Source organism: Lepidochelys olivacea (assembly GCF_965140295.1).
Source record: "Lepidochelys olivacea isolate rLepOli2 genome assembly, chromosome: 6".
NCBI lineage: Eukaryota > Metazoa > Chordata > Testudines > Cheloniidae > Lepidochelys > Lepidochelys olivacea.
This window is the reverse complement of record NC_140416.1, coordinates 116,140,441-116,156,437: the sequence shown is the minus strand read 5'-3', so window position 1 is coordinate 116,156,437 and position 15,997 is coordinate 116,140,441. Positions and strand designations below refer to the sequence as shown.

Genomic DNA, 15,997 nt, shown 5'->3' with positions numbered 1-15,997 from the left:
AACAGTTAACATTAAACAGGAGCTTCTGCAGTGGTGGTAGAAATCAGGCAGCTGGGCAAGTTCCATACTTTTGCACCGTATTCTAGATTGGCTGCACTGTGTACAAGGTGAATGTGTACTTGTTTGAATTCACACAGGATCACAGAGAAGCTCTTGCTTTGGTTTCCCAGGTAATTCTTTCCACTTGTTGAGTTGTAACGCTTTCGCCGTCTGGTTGTAAATGTGAATGCAGTCATGCTAAGAACGTGCAAATGATTAGATACTTAACTGGCTATTTTTATGTCCAGTTTCCAAATATGGGTGCAGTAGCAATAATTGGAGGTGCAGTTTTGTACTCAGTATTCAGAAAATCTAGCCTTGGATGTGCCTAAATTCAAGTACTTCATTTATATGCAAATATTTATTGTGAACAAAATGAGGCGACAACTTAAACATGAACTGGAAAGATAAGAGCAATACTCAAATAAGTGCTAAAGATCCTAAAGCGTACTGGGTCACTTAAAGTATACAGTGTAAATAAGAGGGATTAAATGACTTGCCCAAGATGACCTAGCAAGTGAACTTAAGTCTCTGGGGTACAGTGGCTGGAATTTGAAGCTAGACAAATCCAAACTGGAACTAAGGCATACCTTTAACGGAGAATAATTAACCACTGGAATAATTCACCAAGGGTTGTGATAGATTCTCCATCACTGGCAATTTTTAAATCTTGATTGAGAAATTGATTTTTTTTTTTTTAAAAAAATATGCTCTAGCTTCAAAAGGAATTATTTTGGAGGTGTTCTATGGCCTGTTACACAGGAGGTCAATGAATCCCAGTTCAGTTCCCTAGCCACAACCTTGCACTGAAACAAAACTAAATTACCTGTGTTTGGTACTAATGGCCACTTAGTAGGTAGCAGAGTCTTTCAAGCTTCAGTAAGTACAGAGTTCTCTAACACCTAGCAAAATCAATTTGGTGGTAATGCCATTTATCATTACAGTGGCACAGGTACGTGTGTTTACTTGTACCTTAGGTCAAAATTTCAAAAAGCTGTCTTGCTGACACACAAGCTGTTCATGTGTTCATGCACTCTCCAGTCACGCAAATCCAGTACACGTAAGCACCAAACCGGTCTGCATGTGAAAGAGCCCAGTTCTGCTTGCACAAATACAGATGGCCTTCCCTAACGTACGTACAATTCTCCTTAGAAAAGTTCTACAAAAACAGAATGGGCCATGTTGTCCCATCTAAAACATTTACAATAAAAGTGTTGCCATAAACTGCAAATGCCCAAAATAAAGCTACACCTGGAAACGTTCACAATCTTTGTGCTATCACACCCTCCCTGGCCATTTCCCCACCCCCAAGAACAACATACGTATGACAGAACTAACACACAACGTGAGAAAATAAAAAGTTTAATATTCTTTGCAATAAAAGAAACGATCCTGTCTAGTTACTGATCCTGTTTTTTTTAAAATGGACAGGAGTAAGGTGCTCACAATCCCTCCCCCTGCCCCCCGACTTTCATGCATTATGACTATTTTCTTGGTGTATGTGGGTAAATCCATTCTGCTTTCAGTGACTTGAGGGTAGATTTTCCACCTAGCTCTCTTGCACAAAATAACCAAAATTGTATTAACTAGTCTTTTAAATTAGTCAATTTTTATTCTGGAAAGTCTTCATTTGGGCGCAGACGTTTAGAAGCTGGTTCTGCAGGACTCTCTGGAACAAGTTCAGAAAACAGTACGTTAACATTTAATACATTTCTACACTAAAACGTCTCTACGCAGGACTTGTGGCACTTCAATTAACGGCAAAGAGTCCAGTGTCAAAGCTGTCAGAGGAGAAGGGCGTAAAAATTAATCGGCAGGGAGGGTGGAAGGTAAGCATGTGATGAATGCCATTAACCTTACTAGGACTAAAGCCTGACTCTACTGAACTCAATAGGAGTTTCTACGTGAACTTCAAGTTTTCCAATTTATAGAACCTGATCCTGCCAATTTAGAGGCTCTGATTCTACAACTGACTTTACACAGGCACAGGGGTCTGCCTGTGTGTTCCTTAGTGCAGGAGGGGATCTAAATTAGGACTAACAAATTGGAATTACACCACTAAATGAGACTAGAATCAGCCCCATAGCTCAGAGAGAATTCTAGTTTTAAATCCATCAAATGCAGTCTTTTTTTCTCAAGTATAATTTGAGGCAAAGCATACAGTTGAAAAACCCTAAAGTTTCTAGCATCAGACTTTAATTTACCTTCATGAGTACACTGCTTCTTGAACAGCACTTCAGCTGGGATCTGGAAACTGATGCACATCATTTCCTTATTTGGTGCAACATTTCTCACCAGATGAGTAGAACAGCGTCCCTCTAAAGAAGTTCCCAAAAAAGCTTCAGCCCGTTCTTGAACATCTTTGGCAGGATTATCCTGTTTTGAGAAGCTGTAACAGTGCACTGTGGGAAGGAGGTCAGTGCTGCATGGCTTTCCGTCTAAGAAATGTTTGAAAACATCTAGAAATTCAATAGCCAAAGCTGGCAAATTCATGACTATGTGCAGAGTGTTTTTCCTTTCTTTTGTCAGAAGTGACAGTTCCTTGGTTAGCTCTTCTTTAACTGGTCCCAGAAGAAAATCCCTACCATCCATATTGAATTTTTTTATTTTTTTGTCCACTTTGTTTAATTTACAGTTGTGTACAAGCCATTTGTAGGATTCAGGGTTGAGATCATTTGCAAATACGCTGCACTTTCTCTTTGCTGCTGGGATGGCAAAAGGCCCAACCCCGGCAAAGACATCAAATAGAACATCACCTGGCTTTAAAAGTTCAATGATACGGCCATGTTCTGTGCTTAGACGGGAATTCCAATAGACTTTAGAAAAGTCAAATTCATAGGTGATGTAGTTTTCTCTAGTCTGAAAAAAGTCCAAGACATTTGTTTAAACCAACTGTATTTAGGTTCCAGACATACATGTATGTTTAAACAGTAATCAATTTATTAAATATTTTACTAAAATGTAATGGGAACATTGATGTTCATGCCACTGATAGGCATCTTCAATGCCAACTGGCTTTCCCAGCCCAGCTCTTTCTATAAAAGGGCCATTAAATGGTCCGCTGTAGCCAAATAAGGGATATTTCAGTCAGTCAATCCAGGTAGCTGGCATATGTAAATCACCAGGTGGGGAAAAAAGCAACAACTTAAAATAACTATTTTACACTCTCATGCAAGAACTCTTATAGTAGAGAAACATAGCTCAAATATGCTTAATTATGAGCTAATGCCACCTGGTTGTCTTGAATGAAATCACTGTTGATCTGATTTAAATGCTTTCTATCTGTATATTTTGCCAGCGCTACACATCCAAACTATTCAATTATGTTTCAGAGGGAAGAGGAAACACATTTAAAAGTTAACAAAACAAAAAAAACTTATTTTAAAAAAGCAATTGCCAAATTAGAAATTGTTGCCTTAACTCCTGTCTAAGCCTCAACAGTCCAGTTAAATAAATAGTACAGTACTTTCTATGTTGTGATACAGCATGGCCAGAAGGCAGCAGGAGAGTGATATAGGAGAGATATGGAAGTCCCAGGATGAGGAGAAGCTTTATTCCCTGTAGAGGGAAGAAAGATTTCTATAGATTAATTAAAAGCACCTGAAGCTATCACCTGATAAAAACCCCCTGCTTCAATCAGCCAGGGGAAGGAGTTGGAGTAGACGAGGGTTTGGAGTTGGAGCAGAGAGCAGTTTGAAGGAGTTGGAGTAGAGGAGAGTTTGGAGAAGTGCCATGGCTGGCTAGAAGACCAAGACCCTAGGTAAAGAGACACCCAGCTTGTGCAGAGAGAGAGGGCAGGAAGCCCCACAAGCTGAAGAGCAGGAGAGGGAAGTAGCTCAGGGGAAGGAACCACTATCCCTCAGGCCCCTGGGTTGGGACCTGGAGTAGAGGGCGGGCCCAGGTCTCTCCCTCTCCACTACCCTTCTCTGGGTTACTAGTGGGACAGTAAATATCCTAGTTCAGGGGCAGGAAACTGCACCCTGAACCCCTGCCAAGAAGAGGAAGCGCGGGACGCACCATAATTGTACCGGCAATTTGCCACACTTGGTGTTAGCAGTGGGATCTCCATGCTGGGGACTTAAACCATGGTTAACCAAAACCATCCCGTCCCCAAGATGGATGACGTGGTCAAGGCTCCAATACAAGCCACTGCGGCCCAGTAGGAGGCTACCCGAATCCAAGCAACCGCACAACAGGAGGTGACTCGGGTGCAGCAGGAGACTAATCAGCTGCTGATGAATCAGTCTGCCCAGGACCGAGCTCTGCTACAGGAGTTGGCAAACCAGATGAAGGCCCTTATGGAGCAGAACCACAACTGCGACGGAACCTGGACTATACAGGCCAGCCACTGCCTATAGACAGGCACGGGAGGATGATATAGAGGCGTACCTCCTGGCATTTGAGAGAACAGCCCTGCAGGAGGCCTGGCCACAAGATCAGTGGTCTGGTATCCTCACCCCGTTCCTGTGTGGAGAGGCCCAGAAGGTCTAATACAATATGGCTGCAGAGACTGCGGAGGATTACCCCCAGCTGATGGCAGAGATCCTGGCCAGATCCTGAGTAACCACGGCATTGCGAGCCCAGAGCTTTCATGAATGGCAGTACACAGAGGACAAGACACCCCAACTGCAATTGTTTGACCTGATCCACCTGACCCGAAAATGGCTGTGCCCTGAGGCCCTTAGCTCTGAAAAAATGATGGAGTTCCTGGTACTGGACCAATATATGAGGGGGCCACCACCAGGCCTTCGGGTTTGGGTTGGCCAGAATGATCCCTCTACCTACGATGAGTTGGTCTCCCTTGTGGCAATACAGCTGGCAGCCCGTGAACTGTTCCAGACCCTGGCAAACCAGGAAGACAGCCCCAAACCCAAGGCCCCGGATTGTCGAGAACTACAGAAGAACCATAACTGGGAGGAAAGACCAAACGCCCAAGGCCATATTATGTGATCAAATGTGATCTGTTGTACTCAATAGTGCAAATTTGAGGGGAAGAAGTAGAGCAGCTCTTTGTCCCACAGAAACACACAAGGGCAGTATTAGAGTTAGCTCTCAGTCATTTATTTGGGGGACATCTAGGAGTAGACAAGACACTTGATAGTCCTAAGAAAATTTTATTGGCCAGGAATACGTGCAGAGGTCCAACACTATTGTACCTCCTGCCTGGAATCCCAATTGCATAGCCTCCGACCTCACTTGCAGGCCCCATTATTACCTTTGCCTATTATTGAAGTCCCTTTCAAAAGGATAGCCATGGACCTAGTGGGCCTGCTGGAAAGATCAGCACGGGGCCACCAAAATGTATTAGTCATCCTTGACTACGCCACATGGAATCCAGAAGCCATTCCTTTAAGAAACCACATATCCAAGGCAATAGCAAAAGAACTACTTCAGGTTTTTGCCAGAGTGGGCATCCCTAAGGAGATCTTGACTGACCAAAGAACCTCTTTCATGTCGAAATTGATGAAGGACTTATGTACCCTGCTCCGCATCCATGCCATATGGACCTCAGTCTACCATCCACAAACAGACGGACTGGTAGAGCCGTTTAACTGCACTCTTAAAGGTATGATCCGGAAGGTGGTAGCACAGGACGGAAAAGACTGGGATACCCTTCTACCATACCTAATGTTTGCAATATGGGAAGTCCCCCAGGTGTCCACCGGTTTCTCTCCCTTTGAGCTACTATACAGACTCCACCCACGCGAAATACTAGATAGCGCCAAGGAGGACTGGGAAGAACAACCCAACCCAGGAAAGGATGTCATTGAGCACGTGACACAGATGAGAGAGTGAATAGCTCGAGTAATCCCTATAGTACGAGAACATTTGGAAAAAGCACAAGAGACCCAGTAGACATATTATAACCGCCGGGCGAAAGTATGGAAATTTCAGCTGGGAGAACGGGTGATGGTGCTAGTGCTGACAGCGGAAAGCAAACTCCTGGCCAGCTGGCATGGGCCATATGAGATAGTGGAAGCCATTGGGGAAGTGGACTATAAGGTCAGACAACCAGACCGCCGAAGACCAGAGCAGATCTACCACATAAACTTACTGAAGCCCTGGCGTGACTGAGACACATGCCTGATCATTCAGAGAGCTCCACCTCAGATGGACGACGTACAGGAGTAGGTAAGGATATCCCCCGAGTTAGCCCCAGAACAACGAATAGAGGTCATTGATATGATCCAACGGAACCAAGATGTGTTCTGTACACATCCGGGCCGTACAACACAGGTCCAACATCATATCGTCACCAAGCCCGGAATAAGGGTGACCATAAGACCATACCGGATACCGGAAGCTAAAAGAGAGGAAATTAGGACAGAAGAGATGACGTTGGAACTTGGGGTTACTGAAGAATCCCACAGACAGTGGTCCAGCCCTATCATCCTAGTACCCAAGCCTGACAGCACCCTGAGATTTTGCAATGACTTCCGGCAGTTGAATGAAGTATCCCAATTCGATGCCTATCCGATACCACATGTCGATGAGCTAGTTGATCAGTTAGGCAAGCCCCGACATCTAACCACTCTGGACCTGACCAAAGGATATTGGCAAATTCCCCTGGCCCAGAACGCCAAGGAGAAGACTGCTCTCTCTACACCTGATGGCCTGTTCCAATACACTGTCCTCCCTTTCGGACTCCATAGGACCCCTGCAACATTCCAATGACTTATGGATAAATTGCTGCGACCCCATGCTGCCGTCTATTTAGAAGATATAGTCATCCATAGCCCTGACTGCGAAACGCACCTAGGGAAAGTAGAAGCGGTACTAGATGCCCTGTGGAGGGCCAGCCTCACTGCCAACCCTCTCAAGTGCGTGATAGGACTAACTGAGGGGAGATACCTCGGGTATGCAGGCTTGGTAAAATCCCAATGGAACAAAGTGGAGGTGATACAAGATTGGCCTTGGCCAGTCCGTAAAAAGCAGGTCAGAGCATTTCTTGGGTTAGTAGGGTACTATCTGAGATTCATCCTTCATTTCGCCACAAAAGTAGGGCCATTGACGGACCTGATAAAGGCTCGGGGCCCTGAGATAGTAAAATGGTCTGATGCAGCAGAAGGAGCATTCACAGATTTAAGGACAGCCCTTTGCTGCCATACAGTACTCAAAGCCCCAGACTTCAAGAAAAAATTTGTCCTACAAACAGATGCCTCGGAAGTAGAGCTAGGAGCTGCCCTTTCGCAGATGGTAGGGGAGGAGGAACACCCGATCCTGTACCTCAGCTGGAAGCTCCTCCCCAGGGAACAAAAGTACACCGTTGTTGAAAAGGAATGTCTGGCGATAAAATGGGCCATGGAAACTCTCTGCTACTACCTACTGGGGTGGCGATTTACCCTGGTGACAGACCACGCCCCGCTCCAGTGGATGCACAGAAACCAGAAGAATGCAAGAGTGACTAGATGGTTCCTATCTTTGCAACCCTTTCATTCCCGAGTACAGCATAGGGCCGGAAGCCAACACGACAACGCAGATTGCTTGTCATGAAAGCATTGCCGCTCGTCCCAAGTAGCCAAACCCCATGGTGTTGAGCGGGGGGAGGATGATATGTGATACAGCATGGCCAGAAGGCAGCAGGAGAGTGATATAGGAGAGAGATGTAAGTCCCAGGATGAGGAGAAGCCTTATTCCCTGTAGAGGGAAGAAAGGTTTCTATAGATTAATTAAAAGCACCTGAAGCCAATTAAGAGCACCTGAAGCTAGTCACCTGATAAAAACCCCTGCTTCAAACAGCCAGGGAAGGAGTTGGAGCAGAGTGGTTTGGAGTTGGAGCAGAGAGCGGTTTGAAGGAGTTGGAGCAGTGCCGTGGCGGGCTAGAAGATCAAGACCCTAGGTAAAGAGACACCTGGCTTGTGCAGAGGGAGAGGGCAGGAAGCCCCACAAGCTGAAGAGGGAAGTAGCCCAGGGGAAGGAACCACTATCCTTAGGGCCCCTGAGCTGGGACCCGGAGTAGAGGGTGGGCCCAGGTCCCTCCCTCTCCACTACGCTTCTCTGGGTTACTAGTGGGACAGTAAATACCCTAGTTCAGGGGTAGGAAACTGTACCGTGAACCCCCCGGGGGGCCAAGAAGAGGAAGCACGGGACCCATCATAATCGTACCGGCAATTTGCCACAATGTATAGACAAATTGTACTTTTCACCCAAAGGTCATAAAACATCTACCAAAGTGTTACAGAAGGGGAAATTGAGGCACAGAATCTCTTGCCTAGTCAGAGTTAGTCAGTGGTAGACACAGGAACAGAATCTAAGTTCCAGTCCTGTGCTCCAGCCACTACACTACGCAAAGTGAATCCAAAGCACTTACCTTATTTTCTTGCGCCAAATGCATTTAACAATGTAAAAATACTTTTTTTTTTTTTTTTTTTGGAAGGGGAAGGGAACCTACATTCTACATTAGTAACTTTTAGGGCTGTTAAGTGATTTAAAAAATTAATCGCGATTAAGCAATAGAATACCATTTATTTAAATATACTGATTTCAGTTACATCGCAGAATACAAAGTGTACAGTGCTCACTTTATATTTTTTGATTAAATATTTGCACTGCAAAAAACTAGTATTTTTCAACTTACCTAATACAAGTACTATAGTGCAATCTCTTTACCATGAAAGTTGAACTTACAAATGTAGAATTATGTACATCAATAACTGCATTCAAAAATAACACAATGTAGAATTTTAGAGCCTACAAGTCTAGTCAGTCCTATTTCTTGTTCAGCCAATTGCTCAGACAAACAAGTCTGTTTACATTTGCAGGAGATAATGCTGCCTGCTTCTTGTTCACAATGTCCCCAGAAAGTGAGAACAGGTGTTCGCATGGTACTGTTGCAGCCGGCGTCACACGATATTTACATGCCAGATGCGCTGAAGATTTATATGTCCCTTCATGCTTCATCCACTATTCCAGAGGACATGTGTTCATGCTGATGATAGGTTCTGCTCGATAACAAACCAAACCAGTACGGACCAATGCATGTTCATGTTCATAATCCGAGTCAGCTGCCACCAACAGAAGGTTGATTTTCTTTTATGGTGGTTCAGATTATGTAGTTTCTCCATCAGAGTATTGCTCTTTTAAGACTTCTGAAAATCTGCTCCACATCTTATCCCTCTCACATTTTGGAAGGCATTTCTGATTCTTAAAACTTGGATCGAGTGCTGTAGATATCTTTAGAAATCTCACATTAGTACCTTCTTTGCATTTTGTCAAATCTGCAGTGAAAGCGTTCTTAAAATGAACATGTGCTGAGTCATCATCCAAGACTGCTATAACACAAAATATATGGCAGAATGTGGGTAAAACAGAGCTGGAGACGCACTATTCTCCCCAAAGAAATTCAGTCACAAATATAATGTTTTTTTTAAACGAGCATCATCAGCATGGAAGCATGTCCTCTAGAATGGTAGCTGAAGCATGAAGGAGCATACAAATGTAAGCATATCTGGCACATAAATACCTTGCGATGCTGGCTACAAAAGTGCCATGTGAATGCCTGTTTTCACTTTCTGTGACACGGTAAACAAAAAGTGGGCAGCATTATCTCCTGTAAATGTAAACAAACTTGTTTGTCTTAGTGATTGGCTGAACAAGAATAGGACTGACTAGACTTGTAGGCTCTAAGCTTCTACATTGTTTTGTTTTTGAGTGCAGTTACGTAACAAAAAATATCTACATTTTTAAATTGCACATTCAGGATAAAGAGATTGCACTAGAGTACTTGTATGAGGTGAACTGAAAAATACTTTATCATTTTTACAGTGCCAGTATTTGTAATAAATAAAGTGAGCAGTCTACACTTTGCATTTTGTGTTGCAATTGAAATCATATTTGAAAATGTAGAAAAACATGCAAAAACATTTAATAAATTTCAACTGGTATACTGTTTAACAGTGCGATTAAAACTGATTAATCACTATTGATTTAATCACATAAGTTAACTGCAATTAATCTGTTTCAAAGTAGCAGCTGTGTTAGTCTGTATCTGCAAAAAGAAAAGGAGTACTTGTGGCACCTTAGAGACTAAAATTTATTTGAGCATAAGCTTTCGTGGACTACAGCCCACTTCATCGGATGCATAGAATGGAACATATATATATTATATCTTCTTACTATATATATATATATATATATATATATATATATATACATACACACATACATACAGAAAACATGAAAAAGTGGAGTAAAGAGGCTAATTATTATCAGCAGGAGAAAAAAAACTTTTGTAGTGATAATCAAGATGGTCCATTTAGACAGTTGACAATAAGGTGTGAGGATACTTAACATGGGGAAATAGATTCAATATGTGTAATGACCCAGCCACTCCCAGTCTCTATTCAAACCCAAGTTAATGGTATCTAGTTTGCATATTAATTCAAGCTCAGCAGTTTCTCATTAGTCTGTTTTTGAAGCTTTTCTGTTGCAAAATTGCCACCTTTAAGTCTGTTACTGAGTGGCCAGAGAGGTTGAAGTGTTCTCCTACCGGTTTTTGAATGTTATAATTTCTGATGTCAGATTTGTGTCCATTTATTCTTTTGCGTAGAGACTGTCCGGTTTGGCCAATGTACATGGCAGAGGGGCATTGCTGGCACATGATGGCATATATCACATTGGTAGATGTGCAGGTGAATGAGCCCCCGATGGCATGGCTAATGTGATTAGGTCCTATGATGGTGTCACTTGAATAAATGTGGGTTTTTTTCTCCTGCTGATAATAGCTCATCTTAATTAATTAGCCTCTTACTCCACTTTTTCGTGTTCTGTTTGTGTGTGTATATATATATATATGTATGTATAAATAAAATCTTACTATATGTTCCATTCTATGCATCCGATGAAGTGCACTGTAGCCCATGAAAGCTTATGCTCAAATAAATGTTAGTCTATAAGGTGCTACAAGTACTCCTGTTCTTTTTGCAATTAATCAACAGCCTTAATAACTTTGTAAGAGTCCATTACTTTACCTGACTTTGAATATAGTTTATCTGATTCTCAATAAAAGCTAGGCTATACAAGTTCAAATAATGCTTAGCAATATCCTTATAAAGATCTTGTAAACATAGCTAGCTGTGATTTCATTCATGGTAGACTGGGGCACACAAAACACATACAGGACTGCTAAGCACTGAGATACTGGGCCAAGGGTGGGGTTGGGACAACATTTAAGTTTTACAGTATCTTTCCATCACATCTACTCTTCCACTTCAACTGCATTGTGTGTGTCTGATGAGGTATGCCAGGAGAAAATAGGAAAAATTGTACCTTTGTTATCATATTGGCCTCTCCTGCTAGCACTTCCATTTGAAAATTTCGATAAGTGTTGTCAATAATATTGATTTTATTTACTGTACAGGTGATTCCTGGATTCTTGTCAATTATAACCTGACCTGCAAGAAAGGAATAAAAATATTCAACTACTAAGTGTTGCTAAATCTTTAAATCCTGTAGGATATATAAGACAGCAATTCTGAGTTGTATTTTAAAAAAGCAAACTGCCTATAGAATGACTTACATGTGAAATCATTCAGCATGCTATAAATTATTCCCACTTGTGTAACAGGGAACTCCTACTGCAAATATTTTACACTGAAAAAAGAGGGTTAGATTCCCAGGGAAGGCTCTTGTGCTTCAGGGAGAGAGTACTGTCTACTGCAGAGATTCCCAACCTGTAATATGTGAACTTGATGTTCCATCCAGTCACTTCACCATTTAAGGTGATGGTAGGTGAACCAATGAAGTTTAGGAGCTGCTGCTGGTCACTGGTCTGGAACTCAAGAGACCTAGTTCTGCTACTGACCTGCCATGTGACCTTGGGCAAGTCACTTCACCTCTACTGTTCTAGGGCATTCCAGCACTACCGTAATACACATAATAAATTATTAGAGGACCGATTCAACTTCCATATCAACGTGATTCTACTGGTACCCAGATCAGCTAGTAACATAAGTTTAAAGGGTGAACTAGAGCAGTAAACTTTCGCTGCTGTATCAATAAAATGTTAGTTTTGATCTTGGTCTCCCCTGCCATAAAGGGGTTGAGTTTAATAGGCCTAACCTGAAATTTGCTAGATGCAAAGGGCCTGACCCAATGCCCAGTGAGGTCAATAGGCTACTGTTAACTTCAAGTTCGCTAAAAGGCCTGATCCAGTGCCCTTTAACTCAAGCATTCACTTTTAATAAAAGACTGTTTAAGGTAAGAAATTTTTAAAACGAGGGGTTCCAATAAGTTTCCCTGTGCAAAATAATAATCTCTAGCTCAGGCACTTATTAAAATGACTTATCCAATTATACACTTCTCCCAAAGCTATTTGTTGAGTATGAAGGTTGTACATACCAATCAGATGTTTGTAGGGTAGCTGATGATCTCTAAGATTCAAGTGAGCTATATGGCCAATCCTACTAAATCCAGAGGTGACATCTTGACCTTCAGGAAGCACCGCTCGTAAGATTTCCTCAGTCTTGAAATTGTCATAAGTTAGTTCCAAGTTATACTTGGACACATGAGGGTCAGTATTAAACTGCTTTAATACTTCTTGTTCAGATTCTCCCAGTGAATATTCTGCTGATATTTTATGAGGATCCAACAAAACAAGTCTATTGTCTTCATCTTTTGGATCATCAATCACTCGCTTCAGACCTGGGCGCTGCAGTGTTGTATGTTTGAGGGATTTTAACAATTTGTTTATTACTACTTTTTTCACTTTTAGAACTGGAACAACAATTGTCTTTTTGAAAGCTGCTCTATCAAGTGTTGTCATTCCACGTACTTCAGGATGAGGTGAATACAGTTCAAGATCAGCTTTATTTTCTAGAATTTCAGGCATTGTAAAGAAACTGTTTCTCTGAACTACCCAAAAAAATCCAGGTACTCTCTCAAAATACTGTATCAGCAGTATCCAAACTTCTGGAAATGATGTATTTGATGCAGCTGTTCTAAAAAGCTTAGTTTTCAGTAGCCTAGCAGAGTATCCATATAATCTCCATAAAATCCTAGAAGGGAAATTATTCCTTTTATAGATATTATGCAATCACTCCATTAAAAAAAAAAACAACACTGCAAGTCATATGGATTTGCAATCTCACAAAATAAAGTTTGTTTGTATCAACTAATTCACAGCAGTTTTGTATAGTTCATAGAGAATTAGACGACAAATTTCTATCCTTGTACATGGCCAAAAAACACAACTCAACCAATTTTATGTAATGGTGGATGATCACCTCATACCCATACCCAAAGGTAAAGTTTACTTATGATTTATGAGCCTGATGATACTCCCATTAAGACAAATGTGTTTAGATCTGTTTGCTGTCTCTGATAAACCTGATCAGAGAACACTGGTAGCAATACTGCAATTGCTGGTGGGTGGAACTACTCTGCAGGGACTTAGCACATTTGTGGGAGAGTAACCTGAACTGGAACAGGAATCTTTGTCTTTTGAGTGTTTCCCCTAAGGGCTGTTGCTTTCTGCCCCACTCTACCTCCCCATTCAATATATACAAAATGAAGCTATTATTGGTTTTACAAGAAAAAGTAGTACAGCTATCCTCTGACACTAGTTCTATGTACATTTTCATATTGCATTCATCACTTGTAGTATCTGAGTGCTGTGTCTCATTGTGTAAGTCTTCCCATGATGGCAGTCAGTTGTTTGGATGTAAGTCTTATTTGTATTGCTCTTAAGTCAAACAGCTGATTTCTTTTGGTGATGGTGGTGGTAAAAAGCCATCCACCTCCCTGTTCACCCTCATATCCTGTCCTGCCCTCATGCAGTTGCTACCACCTTTCCTTTGCGTTTTTATCCTTTTCCTTCTCCTGTGCGTCTTTTACCTGTCTTTATTTTTTTGCCCCCCTTTTCACTCACCAAAGGCTCCTCAGTGTTCAGACTGGACACCTATTGGTGAGTGTATGTGTTCTCAGAGCTTAAGTTGAGTATTGTGCAAAAAATATAGAAGCCTAGACCAGTGGGCTTTGGTGCTTTTGCCTCGGGCCAAGATACATCAACTGCTAGCATGGCCAGCTGTACAAAGGGTTACCATAGGGTGGTGGAAGTAGAGGACTTTCCACGTGTCACCCACAACCACAGAAACAGACCTGGGGTCATACAAGTTTCCTTGTTTCACTCCTCACTTTGCCTCATTCCACTAGACTGCCCCTTTGTAGGAAACCTGACTTAAATAATGCTCCTGGAAAGCATACTGAGGGTGGCTTACGCTTTCTAGTTACTCAGTTAATGTGGCTACCGTTCATCATTGGACGAGTTCAGAATTTCAGAGTGTCTGGATGCTGTTTCCACTGGGAATTTTATTGGGCAACATTATTTTAGGATGACTTACCTTCTTAAGTTTTTCTATAAAGACTGTCTTTCCTCTCTAATGGAGTCCTGAATACAATCACTCATGTTTTCTTTAGTCCCCTTCATATTGCACGTAATTCACTCCTAAAAGGCTTGCCTTGAAATTAATCTAAAAGCGGCAAGTTGACAAATGTGGTTTTGTGTTTGTCTTCCTTTTATACCAAGGAACAATTAGTAATTCCTTAGCTCCATAATCTGCACTTGTTGCCACTATGAAAATGGATTCAGTTCAAGGTTCTTCTGATGGTATAGTAAGGCCTTTATTTTGCTAGGTTCAAAGTAACTGAAGAATTTTCTGTTGCTAGTCTCCCTCCAAAACAATTGATGTCAGATGGACTGTTCTGTTGTGAGGTTGCACTTGAACTGGGTCAGAAGCAGGTTGGTCTTGCTTCAAAGATGCAATCTACAGAATTCATTCCCTGATTATGTTTTAGGGCATGTCTACATGACAGCTACTGTAGTTCTGACACTTCCTACAATAATGTAAGGTGGTTTTCTTTTGATGTAGTTAATCCATCCCTCCAAGAGGCAGTAGTCAGGTCAACAGAACAATTTTTCCAGTGCCCTACCTCTGTCTACACCAGCAGTTAGGTCAAACCTACCTACAGCCCTCAGGGTACATACATTTTCTATATCTCTGAGCCCCAGGAGCTAGGTGAATTTAATTTTTAAGTCGACTGTGCCTTAGTCTCTCTTCAACACTCAGGGTATCGGACTACATTAGCCTTCTCTTTTTGAATTTGTTTGACGCAGTTTTGTTTGAGTGGCAGGTTTTCCAGACCAGTAGGTCCAGTTTTTTTTTTAGGGGAGCAAGATCAGATCAACTTGGGCCTAAAAGACCAACCAATGAATGGATCCCTGAACTTGATTCAAATGGAAACTTTTGTAAACAACTAAACATTCCCTTCTGTGTTTGCAGTAGAGGCTGCAGCCTTGTTCTTGTGCCTATGAATCTGAGCTGGGAGCTAAGAACAGAAAGAGAAGAACCGTCCTGGTGCACTTTCAGTGTCCCGGCGCAGAGGGGAGTGAACCAACCCCTTGCACAATGAAAAGCAAAGGCGATTTTCCGTGCGGTAACTCTCCAGGTGGCGACCAGCAGCGGCGAGGCAGCTGGTTTATAAAGACCATGAATTGCTACCTCGGGCTCGCTCCTCAGCCAGGGGGACAGGAGCGCCTCCTGGAAAAGCTGCGCCGGGCCGCGGCTGAGCTCGGCTCCGATCCCCTCCCCCGCCGGAGCTCGGCTCCGGCCCCCGGCGCGGCTCGCCGGCTTCACAGCACGGCAGCAAGAGCCGCAGCCTCCTGCTCCGAGTGGGGGTGTCTGGGGCCGGCGCAGGGTCAGACCCTTCCCCCTCAGATGCCCTGGGCCGGGCCGGGCCCTTCCCACTCCAGGCGTCGGCCCACAGGGTCCCGTATCCCCCTCACTAACCGGCTCCCCGGCCGGCGGCGAGCCTTGCCCGCCCCTCACCTCATACCGGCCTCCAGCAGCGCGCGTGCTCACGTCTCGGCGCTCTCCTCAGGCGCATTAAGACGCAATCAGCCGGAGACCGGCGAACGGCGGGGGGGGAGGCATCAGTGACGGCATCAGGAGGCGCCGCCTTC

At 43.1% G+C, this 15,997-nt stretch overlaps 1 protein-coding gene across 2 annotated transcripts; it reads right to left on the bottom strand.

Moving 5' to 3' along the window:
- Nucleotides 1–1,385: 1,385 nt before the first annotated feature.
- TRMT5 (tRNA methyltransferase 5) lies at nucleotides 1,386–15,975 on the bottom strand. Of its 2 annotated transcripts, none has more exons than XM_084631351.1 (5): nucleotides 15,864–15,975; nucleotides 12,379–13,034; nucleotides 11,308–11,432; nucleotides 2,244–2,898; nucleotides 1,386–1,708 (listed from the first exon to the last, which is right to left on the bottom strand). In XM_084631351.1, the coding sequence occupies exons 1-5, from the start codon at nucleotides 15,866–15,868 to the stop codon at nucleotides 1,650–1,652; spliced, it is 1,500 nt and encodes a 499-aa protein (XP_084487477.1). In that variant the 5' UTR covers nucleotides 15,869–15,975; the 3' UTR covers nucleotides 1,386–1,649. The 2 variants fall into 2 exon arrangements, with proteins under 2 accessions (XP_084487477.1, XP_084487478.1); XM_084631352.1 differs by having other exon boundaries at nucleotides 15,871–15,921.
- Nucleotides 15,976–15,997: the final 22 nt, after the last annotated feature.

Bases quoted from the DNA above. Each gene is read 5' to 3' on its own strand.
- TRMT5 (XM_084631351.1), bottom strand. The intron at 11,433-12,378 runs GTATGTACAACC...CCTTTCTTGCAG, and splicing joins ACCCTACAAACATCTGATTG to GTCAGGTTATAATTGACAAG. The intron at 2,899-11,307 runs GTACAATTTTTC...GACTTTTTTCAG, and splicing joins AGGCCAATATGATAACAAAG to ACTAGAGAAAACTACATCAC.